Source organism: Nomascus leucogenys, chromosome 10 (genome assembly GCF_006542625.1).
Source record: "Nomascus leucogenys isolate Asia chromosome 10, Asia_NLE_v1, whole genome shotgun sequence".
Lineage (NCBI taxonomy): Eukaryota > Metazoa > Chordata > Mammalia > Primates > Hylobatidae > Nomascus > Nomascus leucogenys.
In genome coordinates, this window is record NC_044390.1 from 98,990,246 (window position 1) to 99,012,286 (window position 22,041).

Below are 22,041 nucleotides of genomic sequence, written 5' to 3' on the forward strand. Positions count from 1 at the left end.
TGAGCCACCCTCCCAGCTGAACAATTGCATCTCCCTCCTGCCTCCCCTTCCTGCCTCAGCCACCAGCTCCTCACAAGCCACACGCAGCCCACTGAGTGCCCCTTAGGAAGGGGTGTCAGATCGGATCCCTGGGGCTCCCATCTCACTCATAGCCAACGTCAAGTCCTCGGTGGCCCACGAGGCTCCACACAACCTGGCCCCGGACCCCTTGGTCCTCTTTTCCTATCAGTCCCTCCAGTCACCATGCAGCCCTGTAGTTTCTCTACCTGCATACTCCAGGTGGGCACAGTGCCCAGGCCCCACTGAGTCCTCACCTGTAGGAGGAGATGCAGCCCCTGGAGGGCGGGAGTGGGGCTGCTGCAGACGGCTGGCTCCTGCCTCCTGGCCCTGCATTGCCAGAAACACGCTCTCCCCAACACCTCCATGGCTCACTCCCCAAATTCAAGCTTGTGGTTGGCTGAATTGTGGTCCCAGAGATGGGATTAAGGATTCTGAGATTATGCCATCTTATCTGCGTAGGCGGGCCCAGGACCATATGAGTTTGTCTAAGGGAAAGCAGGAGACAGGAGGGCAAGCTTGGGAGAGGAGGCAAGGAAATGGTGGGCGCAGTGGCCACACCTGGAATCCCAGCACTTCCGGAGGGGAGGCGGGCGGATCCCTTGAGCTCAGCAGTTCGAGATCCGCCTGGGCAACACAGTGAGCCGATCTCTTAAAAAAAAAAAAAAAAAAAAAAGGCTGGGCGCGTGGCTCACGCTTGTAATCCCAGCACTTTGGGAGGCCGAGGAGGGCGGATCACGAGGTCAGGATATCGAGACCATCCTGGCTAACATGGTGAAACCCCGTCTCTACTAAAATACAAAAAAATTAACCGGGCGTGGTGGCGCGCGCCTGTAGTCCCAGCTACTCGGGAAGCTGAGACAGGAGAATCGCTTGAGCCTGGGAGGCGGAGATCCCCAGCCGAGATCGCGCCACTGCACTCCAGCCTGGCGAAAGAGCAAGACTCTGTCCCCCGCCACCCCCCCCCCAAAAAAAAGAGTGGCCACTTTTCAGGAGACCGTATCTCTATAAAAAATAAGAAAAAATTAGCTGAGCGTGGTAGCGCGCGCCTGCGAGGACCGCTGGAGCCCGGAGGCGGAGGCTGCGGTGAGTGGTGATCCCTCCATCGTGCGGGTGAAGGGCAGGGCGGAGCCGCCCCTGCGCCCCAGGGTCTGTAGAACGGCGACGGGGAGCGGGGCTGGGGCCCCACGAGGGCCGCACAGGGCGGGTGCCACTGAGGGTCTGGGGGCCGAGCCCGTGGAAGCGGACCCGGCAACGGAGAGGAGCGGGGCCAGCGTGCGCTCAGCGCTTCCTCTGCTCCGCTGGGCGGGCGACAGCACCCGGGAGGCGGCGGCGGCGGAGCGACCACTGCTCGCACGTTTCGCCGCGCGGCCCCGGTGCCGGATGCAAGAGGGCCTGGTGCCCCGCCCTCAACACCCCAATCCCCGCCCTCAACACCCCAATCCCCGCCCTCAACACCCTAATCCCCGCCCCCCCCCCCACCCCCAATCTCCGCCCCCATCACCCCCCCTCTCTGCCCCCGCCCCGCCTCTTCTCCCGAAGAATTTTTGTCCGCGCTCGGCCGCCGTGCAGCCCGTCGTTCCACTTCCGCCTTCGCCCACGTGGTCCGGCTCCGGCTCAGTCAGCCGCGTCGTGAGTGGAGCCTGTCCCGGAGCGAGCCTTTCTGGTCCCGACGCGGGTGGCCCGGGTCTCCTCGACTTCCGAGGAAAGCCCGCCGGGCGGGGCGGGAGGTGAAGAGGCTGGGGAAGTCAGAGGTTAACCTGGGCGTCAGGGCACGTTGGAGTTTATCCGTCAGGGTCCCGGGGCCGTCTGGAGGCAGTAGAGGCGGGGCTTGGGCGCGGGGCCTGAGGGGTCATGGGTCAGCAGGAGCGAGGCTGGGGCGTCCAGGTCCGAGAGGTCAGGGGCCAGCAGGAGCGGTCTTGGGGTGTGCGGGTCCGAAAGGTCAGGGTTTAGCTGGAGAGGGCCTGGGGCGCCGGTTTCCCAGAGGTCAGGGGTCAGCAGGAACAGGGCTGCAGCGTCAGGGTCCGAGAGGTTAGGGGTCGGCAGAGGCGGGGTTGGGGCACTGGGGGTCAGGGGTCGGGGATCAGGGCGGGGTCGGGTGCACTGGTAGCCTGCGCATGGGCCTCCAGCTTCGCGCGCTGTTGGGAGCTTGCGGACGGTGGACCCTGCGCCTGGGACCGCGTCCGTCCTGGTAATGACCGCGACGCCGGGCGACCCCGCTATGCCCACCCAGCCCAGCCCACCCCACCCCAGTCCACCCTGCCCGGTGCCGACCGGGCCCCCGCTCACGCCGCCCTTCTCCGCAGCTCGCCGCGCATGGCCGGGAACGCGGAGCCGCCGCCCGCCGGATCCGCGCGCCCCCTGGACCGGAGGTCCTGCAGCGGCTGGGCCGGGGGCGTCCGCGTCTGGGAGGACGGAGAGCATCCGGCGAAAAAGCTCAAGAGCGGCGGGGACGAGGAGCGGCGCGGGAAGCTGCCCAAGCGCAAGATCGTGCTGCTCATGGCCTATTCGGGCAAGGGCTACCACGGCATGCAGGTGTGGCCGCCCGGGAAGCGGCGGGTCCCGCGGGGTTTAGGTGCAGGTGCGGCCGCCGGGGAAGCGGTGGGTCCGGCAGGATTTAGGTGCAGGCCCAAACAGCTTTCACTGGTCCTGCTGCACGCGAGCTCCTGCTGCCTTCCATCAGGCCCGGCCCTGCCGCTAACCACTGTGATCTGGGGCGGGGTTCACTTGCTGTGTGCCTGAGTTCTCATCTTTAGGGTGGGAGTGCTCACAGCACCTGCTAAGTAGGGTGTGAAGATGAGCTAGGTGTACTGATGCTCGGTGCTGAGAACAGTGGTCAGCGCAGGGCAGCTCAGAAGAGCCTGCTGTCGTGTGCGTTAAGGGGACAGAGAGAGCTAAGTATTAAGGTTGTGAGGATTCTCTCCTCAGCCCACTTCCTTTTCTGGAGGGTAGAGGGTCTGGGTACATTCAAGTAGGCGTATTTTTTTTTCTTTTTGAGGCATGGTCTCCCTTTGTGGTCCAGGCTGGCATGCAGTGGCGCATCCGCTGCTCGCTGCAGCCTCCACCTCCTGGGCTCAAGAGATCTCCCACTTCAGCCTTCCGAGCATCGAGGACTGTAAGTGTCCTTGACCTCACGGCCTGAATAATTTTTTTATAATTTGCAGGAATGGAGTCTTGCTAAGTTTTGTTTTTTTTTTTTTGAGACGGAGTCTCGCTCTGTCACCCAGGCTGGAGTGCTAGAGTGCAGTGGCGCAATCTCGGCTCACTGCAAGCTCCGCCTCCCGGGTTCATGCCATTCTCCTGCCTCAGCCTCTCCGAGTAGCTGGGACTACAGGCGCCCGCCACCACGCCCAGCTAATTTTTTATATTTTTAGTAGAGATGGGGTTTCGCCGTGGTCTCGATCTCCTGACCTCGTGATCCGCCCGTCTCGGCCTCCCAAAGTGCTGGGATTACAAGCGTGAGCCACCGTGCCCAGCCAAGTTTTTTATTATTTATAGGAATGGGGTCTCGCTGTGTTGCCCAGGCTGCTCTTGAACTCCTGGGCTCAAGCGATCCTCCTGCCTCGGCCTGCCTGTGTTGTGATTACAGGCATGAGCCACTGCAACTGGCCTCAGGTAGACATTCCTTTTGTTCCTTTTTGTAGTTAACATTGTGGCTTTGCCCAGTTCTGTGTTCTTTATAAACATCTTTAAGGATATCCACAGAAGTTCATGCAGTGCATGCAGTGTCTGACTGAAACAAAAGTTTAAGAAACTAATGCTTAACTTTGGCGGTTATAACAGCTTTTATGGTGAAAGTTTTAAGTAATGGATTGCTTTTTTTTTTTTGGAGACAGAGTCTTGCTCTGTTGCCCAGACTGGAGTGCAGTGGCGGGATTTTGGCTCACTGCCACCTCCGCCTCCTGGGTTCCAGCGATTCTTGTGCCTCAGCCTCCCGAGTAGCTGGGACTACAGGCGCTCGCCACCATGCTCATCTAGTTTTTGTATTTTTAGTAGAGACGGGGTTTCACCATGTTGGTCAGGCTGGCCTTGAACTCCTGACCTCAGATTATCCTCCTGCCTCCGTCTCCCAAAGTGCTGGCATTACAGGGGTGAGCCACCGAGCCTGGCCAACCACTGTGCACTGCAACCTCCGCCTCCCAGATTCAAGCAATTCTCCTGCCTCAGCCTCCTGAGTCGCTGGGATTAAAAGCATACCTGACTAATTATTTATTATTTATTTATTTATTTATTTTCGAGACGGAGTTTTCCTCTGTCGCCTAGGCTGGAGTGCAGTGGTACGTTATTGGTTCACTGCAACCTCCACTTCCCAGGTTCAAGCGATTCTCCTACCTCAAGAGCCCGCCACCATGCCCGGCTAATTTTTGTGTTTTTAGTAGAGACAGAGTTTCACCATGTGGGCCAGACTGGTCTCGAACTCCTGACCTCAAGTGATCCACCCTCCTCGGCCTCCCAAAGTGCTGAGATTACAGGTGTGAGCCACTGCGCCTGGCCATGGATTACTTTATATCCGATGTTTTCTTTTTTAAGTATAGGTAGCACCCACGGCACTGATTTCATAACTGACAGATTGTGGAAGTAGGTGTATGCACAGGTTCAATCAAACCTGTGTTTTGATTCCATTCCATGCTACCCACCCCCTAGTGTGGAGCAGCCCGGGCCCGGGACGAGTGAGCAGAAAACAGTGTTTTCACGTGAGTGTGGCAGCTCACAGTTGTAGTCTCAGCACTTCAGGAGGCCAGAGGAGCGCTTGAGGCCAGGAGTTCGAGACCAGCCTGGGCAACATCGTGGCGACCCCTGTCTGCAAAATATAAAACCTGTTTTTGTCTCCTTTCTCCAGAGGAATGTTGGGTCCTCACAATTCAAAACAATTGAAGATGACTTGGTGTCCGCCCTCGTCCGGTCAGGCTGTATTCCTGAAAATCATGGCGAGGACATGAGGAAAATGTCCTTCCAGCGCTGCGCCCGGACAGACAAGGTGGGTGGCGGCCTTCTCTGCCCCTCCCCCGCTGCTTTGAGCAGCACATGGCCCACTTTCCAGCTCAGTGTTCTGGCTTCTTGTGCTGCTGCTGAGCACATATGATGAGCAAATCAAACTAGCCTACGCCTTATGCAGGTGAGACATCCAGGAGCCTGGTCAGCTCAGGTATAGCTGGATCTAGATGCTCCCTGCCAGTGGGACTCTTTGCTTTCTCTGGTCTTTTCTTTCTCTTGTGTTGATTCTGTTCTCAGGGACACACATTCCTGCAGGTGGCACGGTGGCGGCCGCAACGTCTGCCTTCAACCCTCCAGTCAGGCTCACTCTGAGGCGGATGTGATTGTGTGGCTGCAAAGGCAGAGAGCCACACTTGTATGATGCAACATTCTCTTTTCTTTCCTTTTTTAGAGTCAGGATCTCATTCTGTTGCCTAGGCTGGAGTGCAGTGGCATGACCATGGCTCACTGCAGTCTCAAACTCCTGGGCTCAAGCAGTCCTCCTGCCTCAGCCTCCCGAGTAGGTGGGTGTATTAGTCTGTTGTCACACTGTTATAAAGAACTGCCCAAGATTGGGCAATTTATAAAGAAAAGAGGTTTAATTGACTCAGTTCCACATGGCTGGGGAGGCCTCAGGAAACTTAGATCACGGCGGCAGGTGCGAGAGAGTGAGGAGGGTAAGGGGAAGAGCCTCTTATAAACCATCAGATCTTGTGAGAACTCACTCACTATGGAGAACAGCATGGGGGAAACCGCGCCCATGATCCAGTCACCTCCCACCAGGTCTTCCCTAGACACGTGGGGATTACCATTCAACATGAGATTTGGTGGGGACACAGCAAAACCGTATCACCGGAACGACAGGCACTCCACCATGCCTGGCTAAATTTTTTTTTTTTTTTATTTTAATATGGGGTCTTGCTGTGTTGCTCAGGGGTCTCAAACTCCTGGGCTCCAGTGATCTTCCCACCTTGGCGTCCCAAAGTACTGGGATTTACAGGCATGAACCACCACATCTGGCTTGAAATTAATTAATAATTCACTGTATTATAAACAGTATATTCAGGATATCCTCATTTCAGCGTGTAATCCATATAAAAATCTCTTCATGGGATAAATGTAATATGTTTTTGTGTGTATGCCAAGTCCACACTCATCACATCTCCACCACCCTGGACCTCTTATGTGGTCTCAGCTGCATGGGGCTGGTGACCCAGCACTGCTCCTTCAGAACCACAAGGCTGAGTACTCCTGTTTCCGATTGGTTTGCACGTCCACCCTGGACGCTGCTGCTGGCCTGTGTGGAAGCACGTGCCAAGTGGTCCTGTGACGCCACATTCCTGTGCTTGGGACTGAACCATGGGATTGGATGTGCACAGAGTGGCCCGCCACAGGGAATGGGGATGTCTCTAAGGAGGGACCCAGTGTAGGGTCCAGCCTTACAGGGCCTGTGGGTTTTCTCTTCATGTGCGGAGACGAGAGATCGTAGAAAAATAAAGACACGAGACAAAGAAATAGAAGGAAAGACAGCTGGGTCCAGGGGACCACCACCACCAATGGGCCGAGTCTGGTAGTGGCCCCAATGCCTGGACGCACTGCTATTTATTGTATACAAGGCAAGGGGACAGGGTAAGTAGTGTGAGTCATCTCAAGTGATTGATAAGGTCACACGAGTGATGTGTCCACTGGACAGGGGGCCTTTCCCTTTGTGGTAGCTGAGGCGGAGAGGGAGGACAGCATACGTCAGCATTTCTTCTATGCACTTATCAGAAAGATCAAAGACTTTAATACTTTCACTAATTGTGCTACTGCTATCTTCTAAGAACTTAAAAGGAGGAGCCAGGTGTACAGTTGGAGCATGAAAGTGGACAAGGAGGGTGACCGTTGAAGCACAGCACCAAAGGGAGGTGTTTAAGCCTACGGAGGACTGCGGGCAGGCCTGGGTAATGTCAGGCCTCCCACAAGAGGTGGTGGAGCAGAGTGTTCTCTCACTACCCTGGGGAAAGGGAGACTCCCTTTCCTGGTCTGCTGAGTAACAGGTGCCTTCCCAGGCACTGGCGCTACCAGTAGCTCGAGGAGCCTTCAGGCGACCCTTATCTGGGCGTGACAGAGGGCTCACACTCTTGTCTTCTGGTCACCTCTCACAGTGTCCTTCAGCTCCTGACTCTATGGCCTGGTTTTTCCTAGGTTATAATTATAGAACAGAGATTATTATAATAGTAAAGAGTAATACTACAAACTAATGATTGATAACATTCGTATATAATCATATCTATATCCTATTTCTAGTATAACTTTTCTTATTCTAATTATTTTCTTTATTACACTGAAACAGCTCGTGCCTTCAGTCTCTTGCCTCGGCACCTGGGTGGCTTACCGCCCACAACCCAACATTTGGCAGACAGGGACAGCAGAGCCGGAGAGAACAGATGGCTTTTCTGTAGCACGTATAAGGCATCAGTGAATGTGATACCTGTCATCCTTGCTCTTCCGAGTGCCTGGCTCTGTAACACGGCTCTCAGGCTGCCTGAAGGCATTGGGGGTCTATCAGAGACATAACTTTTTACCAGTCAGGATCCTCCGGGAATCTGAATAAAGCTATGGCTCTTGTTCCCACAAACGACTAGTTTCAAAGGCACACAGATCCCTGGGGATCCATGGACACGTACTGGAGCCATCGTATAGAGGGGAGAACACAAAGAGGGATCCACAAGTTCACTCCTAGTGGGTGGGGGTGATGCATTTGTGGCTCAAGGTAGAGAGTTCTGTGGGTCTTACTATTTTCATTTTCTTTTTGATTCTTCCATTTACAGCTCTCTGGTTGTTTTCAGGGAAGAAGAAAAGTAACAATTTGTCCAAGCTGATGAAGAGAGCATTTCAAAATGGGGTCCTTGTATTTATTTTTATTTCTGCTGTTATTAGAGAGATGGTTTCATTCTAATAATTTTCTCACTTGTATTGGGAAACCTGCAGAAGTAAATCCATGAGGCCGACATGGTCACACCCCAGTGCCCTGCCCTTCAGATGAAAACACAGTAACAGTTTAACATTTTTATTATTTATTTATTCATTTATTTTTGAGACGGAGTTTCATTCTTGTTGCCCAGGCTGGAGTGCAATGGCGTGTGATCTTGGCTCACTGCAGCCTCCACCTCCTGGGTTCAAGCCATTCTCCTGCCTCAGCCTCCCGAGTAGCTGGGACTACAGGCATGTGCCACCACGCCTGGCTAATTTTGTATTTTTAGTAGAGATGGAGTTTCTCCATGTTGATCAGGCTGGTCTTGAACTCCTGGCCTCAGGTGATCTGCCTGCCTCGGCCTCCCAAAGTGCTGGGATTACAGGCGTGAGCCCCCGCGCCCGGCCTGTTATTTGTGTGTGTGTGTGTATTTCTGCTGTTTAACATTCTGTTTTTGTTTCAGATTTTAAAAATAGCTTTATTGAAATATAATTCACTCTTGGCCGGGCGTGGTGGCTCACACCTGTAATTCCAGCACTTTGGGAGTCCAAGGTGGGTGGATCACTTGAGGTCAGGAATTCAAGACCAGTCTGGCCAACATGGTGAAACCCCGTCTCTACTAAAAATACAGAAATTAGCCGGTGTGTTGGTGGCTGCCTGTAGTCCTAGCTACTCAGGAGGCCGAGGCAGGAGAATTGCGTGAACCTGGGAAGCAGAGGTTGCAGTAAGCCGAGATGGTGCCACTGCACTCCAGCCTGGGTGACAGAGTGAGACTCCATCTCAAAAAAAAAAAAAAGCAAAAAAGGAAATATAATTCATTCTTGTACAATTGACTCATTGAAAGTGTACAGTTCAGGCCAGGCGTGGTGGCTCATGCCTGTAATCCCAGCACTTTGGGAGGCTGAGGTGGGCAGATCACCTGAGGTCAGGAGTTCGAGACCGGCCTGGCCAATATGGCGAAACCCCGTCTCTACTAAAAATACAAAAATTAGCCAGGTGTGGTGGCGCACGCCTGTAATCCCAGCTACTCAGGAGGCTGAGGCAGGAGAATCGTTTGAATCCGAGAGGTGGAGGTTGCAGTGAGCTGAGATCGTGCCATTGTACTCCAGCCTGGGCAACAAGAGTGAAACTCCGTCTCAAAACAAAACAAAACAAAACAAAAAAACCAAAAAGTGTATAGTTCAAGCTGGGTGTGGTGGCTTACCCCTGTAATCCCAGCACTTTGGGAGGCCAAAGTGGACGGATCACTTGAGGCTTGGAGTTCGAGACCAGCCTGGCCAACATGACAAAATCCCATCTCTACTAAAGATATAAAAATTAGCCAGGCATGGTGGCTCACACCTGTAATCCCAGCTACTTGGGAGGCTGAGGCACGAGAATCTCTTGAATACGGAAGACGAAAGTGGCAGTGAGTTGAGGTTGCATCACTGAGCTCCAGCCTGGCAAAAAAAAGTATACAGTTCAGTGGTTCCAGTATATTCACAGAGCTGTGCAGCCATCACCACAGCGAGACATAGGACATCCCAGAGATACCAGGTGTCCCTCAGCTGTTGTCCCTATCCCCACAGGATGTCTCCGATATTCTCACTTCAACTTCTTGTCAGTACAGAGTGGTTGGCAATGAGATGTATTTTCTTTCCCTTTTTTGGTGCTAAGTCTTTGAAATCTGTTGTGTATTTACCTGAAGTCATCTTGTTTCAGAACAGCTCCTTTCATTCTGTCACGTTCCATGTGTGGATCTGGCCAGTGGAACATCTCAACAATTTATTTTACTCTTTCCAACTTTTTATTTTGAAAATTTCACACTGCTGGGCGCGGTGGCTCACGCCTGTAATCCCAGCACTTTGGGAGGCCGAGGCAGGTGGATCATGAGGTCAGGAGATTGAGACCATCCTGGCTAAAACGGTGAAACCCCGTCTCTACTAAAAAATACAAAAATTAGCCGGGCGTGGTGGCGGGCGCCTGTAGTCCCAGCTACTCGGGAGGCTGAGGCAGGAGAATTGCGTGAACCCGGGAGGCGGAGCTTGCAGTGAGCCGAGATTGCGCCACTGCACTCCAGCCTGGGCGACAGAGCGAGACTCCATCTCAAAAAAAAAAAAAAAAAAAAAAAAGAAGAGTTCATACCTTCATGAAAGTCTTAAGAATAATGCCATGAGCACCCACAGTCTTCCCAGATTCACCAACGTTAGGTTTTTGCCATATTGTCATAGTTGTGTGTGTGTTTTTTTTTTAATTCATGTTTTTTTATTTTTTGAGATGGAGTTTCACTTTTGTTGCCCAGTTTGGAGTGCAACAGCACAATCTCGGCTCACTGCAACCTCCACTTCCCAGGTTCACGTGATTCTCCTGCCTCAGCCTCCCGAGTAGCTGGGATTACAGGCGCACGCCACCACTCCCAGCTAATTTTTTGTATTTTTAGTAAAAATGGGATTTCACTATGTTGGTGAGGCCAGTCTCGAACTCCCGACTTCAGGTGATCCGCCTGCCCCGGCTTCCCAAATTGCTGGGATTACAGGCGTGAGCCACCGCACTCGGCCTGGTTTTTTTTTTTTTTTTTTTTTTTTTGTTATCTTTTTTTACCTTTTTTGAGACAGAGTCTTGCTCTGTTGCCCAGGCTGGTCTTGAACTCTTGGGCTCAAGCAATCTTCCCACCTTAGCCTCCCAAAGTACTGGGATTATGAATGAGAGCCACTGTGCCTGGCCTTTTTCTATCTTAAAATGGAACCATTTGAGATTAAGTTGCAGACATCATCATCCTTTACCCTGAAACATCTTAGCATGAGTCTGCAAGGGACTGTGACATCCTTCAGCAACCTCACACTATCAATTATTACCCTTGTGAAATTCAACCTGATAGAGGACCATCATCTAACATGTTGTCTAAAGTAGGAAACTGTCTTTTCTGTTTTCTTCAGCGTCTTTGATGTGGCATGCCTTTTATTTTTGTTAATTGGTCCGGGATCTAATCTAAGATCATTAGTGGCATTCAGTTGTCATGTCTCTTGAGCTTCCTTTAATCGAAAATGATCTCCTTGGCCGGGCATGGTTGCTCACACCTGTAATCCCAGCACTTTATGAGACTGAGGTGGGAGGATCACTTGAGGCCAAGAGTTCAAGACCAGTCTGGGCAACATAGCAAGACCCTGTCTCTACAAAAAAATTTAAAAACTAGCCGGGCATCGTGGTGCCTGCCTGTAGTCTTAGCTACTTGGGAGGCTGGGGTGGGAGGATTGCTGGAACCTGGGAGGTCAAGGTTGCTGTAAGCCAAGATTGGCACCACTGCACTCCAACCTGGGTGACAGACCAAAACCTTGTCTCAAAAAGAACCCAACAAAAAATCTTTAGAAACTTACTTCAAAAAAGGGGTGTAATATACAAACAGTAAAGTGTGCTAAAGTGTAAACTTGATCAGTTTTTATCTGTGTACCTTCCTGTGTACCCACTGCCTGTCCCCAGACGACCCCTCCCTTTCCCCCAGGGCCACTGCTGTTCTGACTCAGGTGGGGACCTCCTCCTTACTCTGCTCTTGGTTCTAAGTTGTGTTTTCTCTTTTCCCCAATCCTTGGGAGTCATATCTTCATACCTTTTTTTTTTTTTTTGAGGTAGAGTCTGGCTCTGTCGCCCAGGCTGGAGTGCAGTGGCAAGATTGCGGCTCATTGCAACCTCCAACCTCCCAGGCTGAAGCGATTCTGCCGCCTCAGCCTCCTGAGTAGCTGGGACTACAGGCACACGCTACCAAACCCTGCTGATTTTTTGTATGTTTAGTAGAGATCAGGTTTCACCGTGTTGGCCAGGCTGGTCTCAATCTCCTGACCTCAGGCGATCTGCCTGCCTCAGCCTCCCAAAGTGCTGGGATTACAGGTGTGAGCCACTGCCCCTGGGTGGGGGCCATATCTTATGTGGGACTTTGCTTTCTGTCTGCAGAGTCATATTTGTGCTCCCTCATTTAATGTTTTTTCTTGGGCTTTGAATTCATTCATAATAGTTTATTTTATAAGTGCTCCTGCACGCACTCCGTTGCTATATACAGCTTTGTTTTCATATTGGATGATTCCCTCCAGATGCATTTCTTTTTTCTTTTTCTTTTTCTTTTTTTTTTTTTTTGAGATGGAGTCTCGCTCTGTCGCCCAGGCTGGAGTGCAGTGGCGCGATCTCGGCTCACTGCAAGCTCCGTCTCCTGGGTTCACGCCATTCTCCTGCCTCAGCCTCCCAAGTAGCTGGGACTACAGGCGCCCGCCACCGCGCCTGGCTAATTTTTTGTATTTTTAGTAGAGACTAAAAATACATTTAGCAGAGACTAATATTTCATGTTAGCCAGGATGGTCTCGATCTCCTGACCTCGTGATCCGCCCGCCTCGGCCTCCCAAATTGCTAGGATTACAGGCATGAGCCACCACGCCCGGCCCTCCAGATGCATTTTTAACAGCAGAATTCATGTGTGAAACGACATAAGGTCCGCGTAGTCCTTCTGTCTCAGAGACCAGCGTGCAAGGCCCGAGGGACCCACCTTCCGTCACACGTTCTGCTTTCTTTACAGGGTGTGTCCGCAGCTGGCCAGGTGGTATCCCTGAAGGTGTGGCTGATTGACGACATTCTAGAAAAGATCAACAGCCACCTTCCCTCTCACATTCGGATTCTGGGTAAGCCTTGCAGTGCAGGCGGCCACACACCTGGTTGTAGATGGTCTTGCAGAGACACGAGGCTATGCACGCTCCTGCCTTTTCCAACTGTCTCTGATGCAGAAGTGCAGTCAGAGTCGCTTTGCAGCTGGTTCTGACCTTCAGAAACGGGAGCAACTAGACAGGAGTAGAAAGCTGCTCATTTGCAGTGCTTGTTGCCACACGGGCGCCTTGTTTTAAGCAAACACGGGATGTGAAAATCTAAATTCATGGTTAAAGTGAACAGTTGTTCCCTCTTATGGCAGGACTGATAAATGGAATTTTTAGGCCTCCTTAAAATGTGACTGTCTACCTTTTAAGTGGCAGGTACAGGCAACTTACATACATACATTCGTTCATTCGTTTATTCTGTTTGTTTTTTGAGAGAGTCTCGCTCTGTCACCCAGGCTGGAGTGCAGCGGTGTGATCGTGGCTCACTGCAGCGTCCGCCTCCCGGGTTCAAGCGATCCTCAGCCTCCTGAGTAACTGGGACTACAGGTGCATGCCACCACACTTCATTTCTGAGTTTGTAGAGATGGGGTCTCATTGTGTTGCCCAGTCTGGTCTTGAACTCCTGGGCTCAAGTGATCCTCCTGCCTTGGCCTCCCAGAAGCCGCTTATATTTAATGTAATGATAGGTGTGGCTGGGCATGAATCTATCGTCCTGCTCTGTGTTTTCTTTTCCTTTTTGTTTTGGTGTCATCCCAAGAAAACAGAACTGTTGTCTGCCTGACGGGTCTGCTTGGAGAGCAGTGTTTGAGACAGGGTCTTGTTCTGTTGCCAAGGCTGGAGTGCAGTGGTGTGATCACAGCTCACTGTAGCATCGACCACCTGGGCTCAAGGGACCCTCCCGCCTCAACCTATAAGCTGGGACTACAGGCACACGCCACCACAGCTGGCTGAATTTTTATTTTTATTTTTTTGTAGAGATGGGGTTTCGCCATGTTGCCCAGGCTGGTCTCAAACTCCTAGGCTCAATCAGTCTACCTGCCTCAGCCTCCCAAAGTGTTGGCATTACAGGCATAAGCTGCTGCGCTCGGCCCACAGCCTGATCATTTTCAGATTCATCCATGCTGTTGTGTATGTCAGCAGTCTGTTCCTTCTCATTGCTGCGGGGTGTCCGCTCTGTGGGTGTGCCACGGATTGTTTATACACTTACCTGCTGATGGACACGGGGTGATTTCCAGTTTTGGGCTGTTAGAAGTAAAGCCACTATGAACATTTATGTGTGAGTCATAAATAGGATTCAGTAATCCCTGTTGATTTTACCCACTGTTAAGTTTTTGTTTTCATTTTTATATTTTTTATGACGGAGTCTTGTTCTGTTGCCCAGGCTGGAGTGCAGTGACGTGATCTCCGCTCACTGCAACCTCCACCTGCCTTCTGGGTTCAAGCGATTCTCCCACCTCAGCCTTCCCAGTAGCTGGGATTACAGGTACACGCCACCATGCCCGGCTAATTTTTGTATTTTTAGTAGAGACGGTGTTTCACCATGTTGGTCTCAAACTCCTGATCTCAGGTGATCCGCCCACCTCAGCCTCCCAAAGTGCTGGGATTACAGGTGTGAGCCACTGTGCCCGGCTGCTTTTATTATTTTAAATTCACACATAATAATTATACATAGTTATGTAGAATTATGTATGATATTTCCAGTCATGTGTAACGATCAAATAGGGCAATTAGCATAATATATCCGTCACTCCAAGCATGTATCATTTCTTTGTGTTGGAGACATTCCGTATCTTCTCGCTATTGGAAAATTACAATAAATGGTTGTAAATTCAGTCACCGTATAGAGCACTGCACCTGTCCCTCCTGCCCACCATCCTCCTGTGCCTGTTCCCCAACCTGTGGCTGCCCCATCCCCAGAGAAGCCGATGCTTGCTGGAGCTTGGTCGGTGCTCTGGGTAAAGAGACGCTGGGGCACACGCTGTGCTCCGGCCGCTCCCTGGTCATTCAGGCGCTTCTCACCTGCCTTTCCTCTCCCTGACCACCTCCCCCCAGGACTGAAGCGGGTCACCGGCGGGTTTAACTCCAAGAACAGATGTGATGCCAGGACCTATTGCTACCTGCTGCCCACGTTTGCCTTTGCGCACAAGGACCGGGACGTGCAGGATGAGACCTACCGCCTGAGCGCCGAGACGCTGCAGCAGGTCAACAGGCTCCTGGCCTGCTACAAGGGCACACACAACTTCCACAATTTCACCTCGCAGAAGGGGCCACAGGAGCCCAGTGCCCGTCGCTACATCCTGGAGATGTACTGCGAGGAACCCTTTGTGCGGGAGGGCCTGGAGTTTGCGGTGATCAGGGTGAAGGGCCAGAGCTTCATGATGCATCAGATCCGGAAGATGGTCGGCCTGGTGGTGGCCATCGTGAAGGGTTATGCCCCTGAGAGTGTGCTGGAGCGCAGCTGGGGCTCAGAGAAGGTGGACGTGCCCAAGGCGCCGGGACTTGGCCTGGTCCTGGAGAGGGTGCACTTCGAGAAGTACAACCAGCGCTTTGGCAACGATGGGCTGCATGAGCCGCTGGACTGGGTGCAGGAGGAGGGCAAGGTCGCAGCCTTCAAGGAGGAGCACATCTACCCCACCATCATCAGCACCGAGCGGGATGAACGCTCCATGGCCCAGTGGCTGAGCACCTTGCCCGTCCACAACTTCAGTGCCACTGCTCTCACGGCAGCTGGCACAGGTGCCAAGGTAGGGGCACAGTCCCAGCAGTGTTCAGCAGGCCCACATTGTTCCCATTGTACAGAGGAGTGAGCTGAGGCACAGAGAAGTGTGTCACTTCCCCCAAGGCCACACAGCTGCTGCAGGAGCAGGGCCAGGCGGTCTTGAGATGTTCCTTGTCTGCCTGCCTGCGCCACCCACTTGCTCCCCCACCGGGTGCTTTTAGACTCTGGGAGGACTGTCCCAGGGTCAGGCTTGCTGCCAGCACACCTACTATGGACCTGGCACAGAGCATAATCAGTGGCTAGACAGCTGCGGAATGTAGCTTAGAACCGGAACATACAGGATTGTAGGTGCAGAAGCTAAAAGCTAAGTGAATGAAAATGTCATTCTAGTTCTTTGCTCTGGGGTGAGAGATGTCCCCAAAGCCCGAGTTTGTTCTTTCTTTTTTTTTTTTTTTTTTTTGAGACTGAGTCTTTCTGTCGCCCAGGCTGGAGTGCAGTGGCACGATCTTGGCTCGATGCAAGCCCCGCCTGCCGGGTTCACGCCATTCTCCTACTTCAGCCTCCCAAGTAGCTGGGACTACAGGTGCCCGCCACCACTACTGGCTAATTTTTTATATTTTTAGTAGAGACGGGGTTTCACCGTGTCAGCCAGGATGGTCTCGATCTCCTGACCTTGTGATCCACCTGCCTTGGCCTCCCAAAGTGCTGGGATTACAGGCGTGAGCCACTGTGCCCAGCCAGCCCGAGTTCTTTCATGGTGGCCCAGTGAGGTTTCAAAGGGTGACATTCCCAGGTAGGGCTCAGGGAGATTCTTCCTGTCATCTAGATATCTGTGAAAAGAGAGTCCTTCCTGCATACCTGGGTGGCAAATTCAACTGTGTGCAGGCCCCAGGGAGGTAAGGTGGGCAGGCAAGGGGCCAGGCGCCTGGCAAGCAGTCCTATAGATGGGGCAATGAGAGGCCCCCAGCCCAGGGACGGCAGGGAGTTGGGGGCCAGCAGTGGCCGGAGCCCTGGTTCCATCTGAAGGGGGTACTCGTGGCTCAGTGGCAGCTGGTGGTGGCCATGTTGGAATGTGACAGTGACTGCATGCTTAAATGTTGTCAAGGGGAACCAGCGTTGCATACTGGTATGGGAAATCTTCCCCTTTTGGAGTGCTGGTAGTTAATTTTTCCCAAGCCCGGTGCAGGCTAAATACAGCACATGTGTTGATTTGGCTGGGGCCAGATTGGACTGCTGTGGACTCTACTGATGAGAGGCATATATACTTCCGAGGCACCTGCATTTGTTGAGTTTCCAAATGGCCCCATTTTATTTTCCCCTGTGGTCAGTGTGGCCTGTGAGGATGTGAAGGAGCCCAACAAAGGCCCCTCTAGTGTCCCCAGCCCTTGGCTTTCACTGCGCAGGTTCCTGACCTGGTTAACAGAATGACCGAGAACAAACACCAGCCTCTGCTCCTGATGAGGGAGTGGTGGGGGCAAGGCTCCTGTGCCAAGCCTGTCGAGGGCACCTCTGGGCATTCAGGAGCAGTGGAGAGAGTGCTTGCCTCTCATTCTCCATGTGGTCTTCTTCTGCAGGTGCCCAGTCCCCTGGAAGGCAGCGAAGGGGACGGAGACACTGACTGAAACGATGGGAGCTGCCCACCAGAGTGCCTCTGAGCAGCTCACAGTGTGTGCCCAGGTGTGCCACCCCTGTGGGCAGCAAGAAGCTGGGATCGCTGCAGCCATGTTTTCCTGGCCATGGCTTCTCAGGCCTGCCTGGCAGATGTGGCCTGGCATTGTAACCTCAGGACCTTTCCTTGTAGGAACAGCCTTTCTCGAATCTGTTTTCAGCTCTTGCATTGCATAGATGAACCTCAGCATGTAAAGAACTATTTTTTTAAAGAAGTGATTTTCTTATTAAACAAGTACAAATTTTGCTTAGTCAGTCCTTGGTTTGCCTTTTTCTTAGTCTTTTTTAACATCTTTTTCATCCAGAGAGATGAGCAGAGCATGTTGTCCTGTTGAGAACAGATGCTGCTGAACAAAAGAGGCAGGCCCAGGAGGTGGCTCAGCCTGTAATCCCAGCACTTTGGGAGGCTGAGGTGGGCAGATTGCTTGAGTACAGGAGTTCCAGACCAGCCTGGGTAAAATGGTGAAACTGCGTCTCTGCAAAAGATTAGCTAGGCATGGCGGCGTGCCCTGTAGTTCAGCTGCTCAGGAGGCTGAGGTGGGACGACTGCCTGAGTCTGGAGAAGTCGAGGCTGCCCTGATCGCCACTGCACTCAAAAACAAAACAAAAAACAAAACAACAACAAAAAACTGGCCAGGCGCGGTGGCTCATGCCTGTAATCCCAACACTTCGGGAGGCCGAGGCAGGCGGATCACTTGAGGTCGGGAGTTTGAAACCAGCCTGACCAGCATGGAGAAACCCCGTCTCTACTAAAAATACAAAAATTAGCTGGGCGTGGTAGTGAGACTGAGGCAGGAGAATCGCTTGAACCTGGGAGGTGGAGATTGCAGTGAGCCAAGATCACGCCACTGCACTCCAGCCTGGGTGAGAGAGCCAAACTCCGTCAAAAAAAACCAAAAAACCGGCATCCTGCACTCTGCAGGGTGGGGCCGAGGCAGGGCTGTGGAGGGCACTGAAGCAGGGGCCCCGCTGACCCGCGGCATTCCCGAGAGGGGTGGCCGCCCCGGGCTTCTCTTCCTAGACAGCCCCGTGTATGCAGCCTTTGCCCTGGTTGCAGGTCGGTACTCGCCTCGGCGCTGTCCCGGTGCCAGGTGGGTGGGGGCTGGGGCAGAGGGCAGAAGGAAGGGGCGCATGGCGGAACAGGCCCTTAGTGGAGCTTACTGGAAGACCCACCAGCAGCTGCTTCACGTCATTGGTCACAGGTGCGTCCAGCGCCGTTCGTAGCTGCAAGGGAGGCTGGGGAAGACTGCTTTTGAAGTGGCGCTTAGCGTGGAACAAAACACATTGTGTTAGCCAGGAGCAGGGGATCCTTGGCCGGTGGGCAGCCAGGAGCCCAGGGAGGGGCTCAGCGGTGGAAGTGCTGGGCATACGCGGGCGGCCTCCCAGCCTGCAGCCCATGGGTGCACGTGACCAATGCACGAGCGCCTGACGCCCCAGCGGTGCACACAACTAATGCGCATGTGCCTGACGTGCCAACAACGCTTGTGACTAATGCACAGGCACTTGTCGCCCCAGCAGTGCGTGAGTGACACACATGCACGTGCCCATGACGCGGTGGACACCGTGTGTGAGAAGTGGGGCAGGACAGGTGGGATTGGGAGATGCTTCAGGCAGTGAGCTCCCAGGGTGTGGGGTGCCCAAGAGAGCGGAGCTGGTTTTAGGGATTTTGGCCAGAGGAGCAGTGGGGCTCACCGTTTCGGGAGCCAGGGAGTGCAGGTGTGAGGCCCACTGGGCTTTGGGTTTGAGGGATGGATGAGCTGGGCCATTAACTGGAACGGGAGACAGGGAAAGGAGTGGGTTTGGAGAACTAGCAGGAGCTTGGTTCTAAGCATGTTAATTTTACCTGGGATAGACAGGACTTTATTTTTATTTTTTTTGAGACGGAGTCTCGCTCTGTTGCCTAGACTGGAGTGCAGTGGCGTGATCTCGGCCCACTGCAACCTGCGCCTCCTGGGCTCAAGGGATTCTCCTGCCTCAGCCTCCGGAGTAGCTGGGATTACAGGTGCCTGTCACCACGCCCGGCTGATTTTTGTATTTTTGGTAGAGACGGGGTTTCACCATGTTGGCCAGGCTGGTCTCGAACTCCTGAGCTCAGGTGATCCACACGATTTGGCCTCCCACAGTGCTGGGATTACAGGCGTGAGCCACCGTGCCGGGCCTGGGTGACCCACCTAAATCACCTTTGATGATCCTGGGGTATGTGACATTTTAAAATAATATGTATATATGGAAGGAAATAAAAAAGTATAAAAAAGGGAAGTTGCCTTTCATTCTCTAATTCCCAGTATCCCTGTCCAGAGGCCACTGCTCTCACTAGTGCCCTGTGGCTTCTTCTGGAGAGTTCCGTGTATATATAAGCATGTGTGAGCCTTTGCAAGGCTGGTAATGCATCTCCAGCAAACACGGGATAATGTTTTCACTGCTCTGTGGTAGCCAAAAGGTTTATTTTTCTTTTTCTTTTTTTCTATTTTGAGACAAGGTCTTGTTCCATTGCCCAGGCTGGAGTGCAGTGGCGCGATCATAGCTCACTACAGCCTCCACCTCCTGGGATCAAGCTATCCTCTGGCGTCCCAAGCAACTGGGACTACAGGCGCACCACCATGCCAGGCTAATTAAAAAAAAAAAAATTGGCCAGATGCGGTGGCTCACGCCTGTAATCCCAGCACTGTGGTAGGCCGAGGTGGGCGGATCATGAGGTCAGGAGATTGAGACCATCCTGGCTAACATAGTGAAACCCCGTCCCTACTAAAAATACAAAAAATTAGCTGGGCGTGGTGACAGGCGCCTGTAATCCCAGCTACTTGGGAGGCTGAGGCAGGAGAACCGCTTGAACCCAGGAGGTGGATGTTGCAGTGAGCCGAGATGGCGCCACTGCACTTCAGTTTGGGCGACAGAGCAAGACTCTGTCTCAAAAACAAAAAAAAATTTTTTTTAAGAGACAGAGTCTTGCTATGTTGCACAGGTGGTCTCAAACTCCTTGCCTCAAGTGATCCTCCTGCCTCAGCTTTTCAGTGTGCTGGGATCGTAGGTGTGAACCACTGTACCTGGCCTAAAGATTTCTTAAGATGCAAAAAGTGAAAGAAAAAAGTAATAAATTGATTTTCACCAAACTTAATAGCTTCTCGTTGGAACAGCCAGTCTGAAAAATTTGCTAAACCCATCATTTCACTTACGTGGACTCAGTATTTCATGCCTGGGGATGAAGCAGGGAGTCCTAAGGTGGGGAGTTGAGTATGGTTTTCTCAGTGTGAGAGAGGATGGAAACCGTTGTGTCGTGGTGCCCTGTGTTGCCACTGGGCAGCACCACCTGTGATTTGTGTCCTGAATCCTGCACTGATGGCTGAGTCAACACCTCACATCACCAACTCCTCTCCTCTCTTCTTCAGCTGCTTCATCCTGGCTGCCCCTGCCTGGATTCCATAGTCCACCACTTCCAGGATTCTGTGCCTCCTTGAGACAGTGCCTTGGCATGAAAGCCCCTAGCCATGGTTTTACCCAACTGCTGGCCTTTTTTTTTTTTTTTTTGTAGTGGTGCTCTGTCACCTACACTGGAGTGCAGTGTTGCGATCTCAGCTCACCGCAATCTCCAGCTCCTGGGCTCAAGTGATTCTTGTGGCTCAGCCTCCCGAGTAGCTGGGACTACAGGCACCACCATGACCAGCTAGTTTTTGTATTTTTGGTAGACCCCGGGTTTCACCATGTTGGCCAGGCTGGTCTTGAACTCCTGAACTCAAACGATTTGCCCACCTCTGCCTTCCAAAGTATTGGAATTACAGGCGTGAGCCACTGCGCCCAACCGCCAGCCTTCTGATGCTCGTTTATGATAATGAGGGCGAATGTGATTGCTGGAGTGCTCTGTGTCCACCGTCACTGCCATTTCAACAGTCACCCGGAGTTTCTACTGGCAGACAGTCCCATGACACTTCTCTAAGTCAGTGTCTTCTCACCGGCATATCTGATTGCCTCCATTCTCCTCACCCCAGTGACCACTGTCCCATGCTCTCAGCAGGTGGGTCACTCCCACTCCATGAGAGAATGGGGGCCAGGAAATGCCACTTCCCACCCTCTTGAATCCCACCCCAGGCTTGCACTTCCTGCTTTGCAGTGGAAGAGGTCTCCCTCTCTAGTGCCCATGCCCTCGATGGTTTCCCCGTCGTCTTTCTCCTGCCTTCTCAGACCTTGCACTTTGACTCTGTCTTTTCTCGTACCGTCAGCATGTCTACTGCCTCACAGCACTTCAACATGCAAAATCACTCCCCTCTGTTATCCACCTAATCTTATCCCCTTCCAACCTTCCCTCTGTCTCTTCCCTTTTATAGCCAAATTGTTTTCTCTTTAAAAATTTCAGTTTATTTATTTTTTATTTTTTGTAGAGGTGAGGTCTCACTATGTTGCCCAGGCTGGCCTTGAACTCCTGTGTTCAAGCAATCCTCTTGTCTCAGCCTCTCAAAGTGCTGGGATTACAGGTAAGAGACACTGTGCCCAGCCAAAAATTTTCAGTGTGTTTAAAGTTAAGCATTCATCACTTTACCTCACAGCCCACATTTCTTTTTTAAAAAATACATTCAGACATAATTCACATACATACCATAACATTCACCCTTTTAAAGTATATCATTCAGTGACTTTTAGTAAATTTATAAAGTTGTGTAACCATCAACACTATCTCATTTCACAACATTTTTATCAACCCAAAAAGGAAACCCCACATTCATTTGCAGTCACTGCCTATCCTCTCCCCACAGTCCCTGACAACCACTAATTTACTTTCTTTTTCTTTTCTTTCTTTTTTTTTTTTTTTTCTGAGATGGAGTCTTGCTCTGTTGCCCTGGCTGGAGTGACAGAGTCTCACTCAGACTGGAGTGCTGTGGCATGATCACGGCTTCCTACACCCTCAGCCTCCCTGGGCTCAAGTGATTCTCTCTCAGTCTCCTGAGTAGCTGGGACTACAGGTGTATGCCACCATGACTCACTTTTAAATTTTTTGTAGAGATGGGGGTCTCTCTATGTTGCCCAGGCTAGTCTTGAACTCCTGGGCTCAAGGGATACACCTGCCT

General features: G+C 52.3%; 1 protein-coding gene across 1 annotated transcript; it reads left to right on the top strand.

Annotated features, from left to right (window-relative positions):
• The first annotated feature begins 1,629 nt into the window (after window positions 1–1,629).
• Window positions 1,630–17,239, top strand: PUS1 (pseudouridine synthase 1). Its single transcript, XM_030821699.1, has 6 exons — window positions 1,630–2,248; window positions 2,364–2,592; window positions 4,898–5,035; window positions 12,525–12,627; window positions 14,650–15,341; window positions 16,891–17,239. Exons 1-6 carry the CDS (start codon window positions 2,175–2,177, stop codon window positions 16,936–16,938), a joined length of 1,284 nt encoding a protein of 427 aa, XP_030677559.1. The 5' UTR covers window positions 1,630–2,174; the 3' UTR covers window positions 16,939–17,239.
• Window positions 17,240–22,041: the final 4,802 nt, after the last annotated feature.

Coding starts and splice junctions, on each gene's coding strand:
- PUS1 (XM_030821699.1), top strand. CDS start 2,175: ATGGGCCTCCAGCTTCGCGCGCTGTTGGGAGCTTGCGGACGGTGGACC. Junction 2,593..4,897: donor AGGGCTACCACGGCATGCAG/GTGTGGCCGCCC, acceptor TCCTTTCTCCAG/AGGAATGTTGGGTCCTCACA. Junction 5,036..12,524: donor GCTGCGCCCGGACAGACAAG/GTGGGTGGCGGC, acceptor CTTTCTTTACAG/GGTGTGTCCGCAGCTGGCCA.